This window comes from Miscanthus floridulus, chromosome 8, assembly GCF_019320115.1.
Source record: "Miscanthus floridulus cultivar M001 chromosome 8, ASM1932011v1, whole genome shotgun sequence".
In the NCBI taxonomy this organism is placed as follows: domain Eukaryota; kingdom Viridiplantae; phylum Streptophyta; class Magnoliopsida; order Poales; family Poaceae; genus Miscanthus; species Miscanthus floridulus.
This window is the reverse complement of record NC_089587.1, coordinates 10,949,799-10,952,938: the sequence shown is the minus strand read 5'-3', so window position 1 is coordinate 10,952,938 and position 3,140 is coordinate 10,949,799. Positions and strand designations below refer to the sequence as shown.

Sequence of the window (3,140 nt, the reverse complement as noted above, 5' to 3'; positions counted from 1 at the left end):
CACCGCCTCTGTCGAGCCGTCGCCAGAGCAGCGGGTGCCGGGAAGAGGAGGAGAGAAGAGCGAGCCTAGGGAGAAAGCGAGGAAAAAGCGAGAGCGTGGGAGGGAGAGAGAAAAACTCACCGTCGCGCCCGATTCCTCCATCGCACCCATGGCCGGCAACGTCATCGTTGTCGAGGCGGACCCTTGGGATCCGTCAGACGTCACCGAGGAGATGCTCCAGTCGCTTGTCGACGGTGGACTCCTCTGCCCGGTGACAGACCCTAGTAGGCCGGAGTGGATTGCTCTGTACGGTGAGCCGGAGCCGAGGCCCCGCGACGGCTATGTCGTGAGCTTCGTCTCCTTCCTCGAGCGCGGCCTCGGCGTCCCGGCGGACCGGTTCATACGGGCGCTCCCGCACTACTACGGCGTGGAGCTCCACAATTTTAATCCCAACTCCATCGCTCAGGCGGCTATCTTTGTTGCCATCTGCGAGGGGTATTTGGGGATCGCTCCCCATTGGGATTTGTGGCTCCACCTGTTCCGGGCGGGGCATACTACCAAGCCGACGGGCACGTCGGGTAAGAGGAAGGCATCGAGGGCCGGAGGCTGCACTCTCCAAGTGCGTCAGGACCGCCTGCACCTCTACATCCCGGCCCAACTCGCGTCCTCCAACCGCCGGTGGTACACGAGTTGGTTTTACCTCCGCAACGACGACGGAGGACTTCCCCCTTATACTGGGTGGATTGTGGGGAGTTGCCCGGAGAAATGAAAGTGGGGCGTCCCAAAGGTCGACCAGCCCAAGCTGGAGCCACTCCTGGAGGGGCTAGCGAGGCTGCAGAGCCATGGCCTCACGGTCGCTGTGGTCGTGGCCGCCTTCCACCGTCGGAGGGTGCTGCCGCTGATGGCTCAGTGGCGGCGGCTGTTCGAGATGAGGCCGGGTGAGCCCGTTGAAGGCACCCGGATGTCTTCCTCCGCCCTCTCCGACGAGGAAATTCACCGTTGGGTGGGGGAGACGGTAGATGCGAAGTTGAGGGGCGGCAAGCTGACCCCCTTCGCGATGCGACCATCGCGAGGGTTCCTTTCGCTGGTAAGTCGAGTACCGCTGTGGCCTCTGAGCCTCCTCAATCCCCCTTTATCCCTTGTTTCCTCATGCGCGTTTGTCGTTCCTTCAGGGGATGAGGGACGTGCGCTCCTCCCCATCGCCCGTTCCCGAGGACATGGGGCAGCGGGCGATCAACCGCGCTCACGCTGACGCGCAGAAGAAATGAAAGGACGCTAAGGTGGCGAAGCGTACGAAGCACCTCCTTACGCGCGAGGCATTGGATAAGCGCCGCCGTCAGCAACGGAAGGATGGTCTCCCGTTGGAGGAATCCCCATCGACGTCGTTGTCGACGGAGGCCTTGGACGGGAACGACAAAGGCAAGGGAGGGCGAGGTCCCCTGGACCACCTTCCTGATGTCGTGGAGGTGGCGCCCAGGGCATCGGCAAGCAGCCCGGCACCCCTGGGAAGGGGAGGAGAAGCGGACCCGGGGGCCGGTGGTTGCCTGCTCCGGGGCCAAGGCCGATACGCCCGAGGCGTGGGCGTTAGGCAAACGCGCCGTCAGCCCGGTAGGCTCGGCGGCCGTGGCAGAGCAGGTGGCAGTGGAGGCAACGCCACCGTCCCCGCAGAGGACCGAAGGGGCGTCGGGGTCCGCTGAGGACCGACCGGCGTCGATGGATATGGATGCGACGCCACTGCCTCCGCCTCCGCCGTTGCGGATGAGGTTTGTTGTGGCGAAGCGGGGGCCGCCTCGTTCTAAGTGTATTTTTGGCAGGGTCGTAGTGTCTTCCGTTCGCTTTTTTGGTCTCGCGCTGACCCTGTAGGTTAAATTTCTTTAGTCGGAAGCGGCCTGCGAACGACCTCTCCTTGGCGCCCCTCAAGGTGCTTAAGGCGAGCCCCGACTCCTCCACCCACTGGGTGGCGGAGGCACAAGCCGCCATCCAACATGGCGCGGCATCGGCGAGGGTCGACCTAAAGGAATCGGCCGCCCAAGGAGGGGTTGCCGAGGTGGCCCCTACATGGTCGGGTGAGGCCGTCGTGCCCTTTGTTGTCGAGGCTCCCGGGGCCTCCGAGGCTGAGGCGATGGAGGCCCCGGTGCCTACGATCGTCGAGACCACAGTGTCCGCGGTCGGCGTTTCTGCGTCTGCCGAGGCCACAATGGCGGAGGCCGGAGCCCCCGAGACCGCCGAGGCCGTGATCGCAGAGGCCGGAGCCCCCGAGGTCACCACGGCCGTCGTGATGGCGGCTTGGCCGTCTGTGCAGGAGGTGGAGATGCAGGCGGCGGAGGCCTTGGTCGTGCCCTTGGCTCAGGGCCCGCCGTTGTTGCAGGAGAGCGCCTGGGAGATGGAGGTCTATCCGATCTCCTCCGACGATACTTCCCGGGCGCGGGAGGTGGTCGACGCCGAGGAGACCGACACCGTGGAGCAGCTGGCGCTGCTCTTGGGCGAGGGAAGCTTGGCCCTCGTGCGGGTGCAACCCGAGCCCCGCGGGTGGGATCACCCGCGGGTACTGTGGCGGAGCCAGGACGACCCTGAGGGGGAGCCTCTGTTCGCCCTCGAGGACACGGCCCAGGGCGGGCGCTGGAGTACCTTCGAGCAGTACCGCGAGCTGGCGGAGCGGTCGCTACGGACGGCGTTGTCCGTGGTGGCCGACGAACTGCCCGGAGTCGCCCAGGTTCGTGTTTTCCTTTCTCGCGTGACGTTCTTTTCTCGGTTTTGTCGTAATCGATGACCTCTGCTCTACCTCCTCAGGAGCTCGAGACCCGGTCCCTTGGGAAGTTGGTCTTCCTCCGGCGGGAGAGGGTAGTCTGGGACCAGCTTCAGTGGCAGAGGGGCCTTCTTGCCGATGCTCATGAGCTTTTGTCGGCATGAAGCGCGGAGGTGGAGGACCTCCGCCTTCGCTATGCCGACGCGAAGGTCGAGGCGGCCACAGCCCAGACACAGCTCGCCCCCTTGGCGGTGCGGATCAAGGAGCTGGAGGAGGAGCTTACCCGCGCCATCAGCGATCGGGATGCCTTTAGATCCCGGGCTGAAGAAGCGACAGCCTCGGGCAAGGCCCTCGCCGGGCAGCTGGGGGAAGAGGAGAGTGCGCACCGGCTGACCAAGGGTGCTTTGAACGAGGC

The 3,140-nt window shown here is 65.2% G+C and overlaps 1 protein-coding gene across 1 annotated transcript; it reads left to right on the top strand.

The window, feature by feature from the left end:
• Positions 1-1,434: 1,434 nt before the first annotated feature.
• On the top strand, positions 1,435-2,889 carry LOC136468552 (uncharacterized). Its single transcript, XM_066467080.1, has 4 exons — positions 1,435-1,742; positions 1,843-2,212; positions 2,282-2,524; positions 2,770-2,889. The coding sequence occupies exons 1-4, from the start codon at positions 1,435-1,437 to the stop codon at positions 2,887-2,889; spliced, it is 1,041 nt and encodes a 346-aa protein (XP_066323177.1).
• Positions 2,890-3,140: the final 251 nt, after the last annotated feature.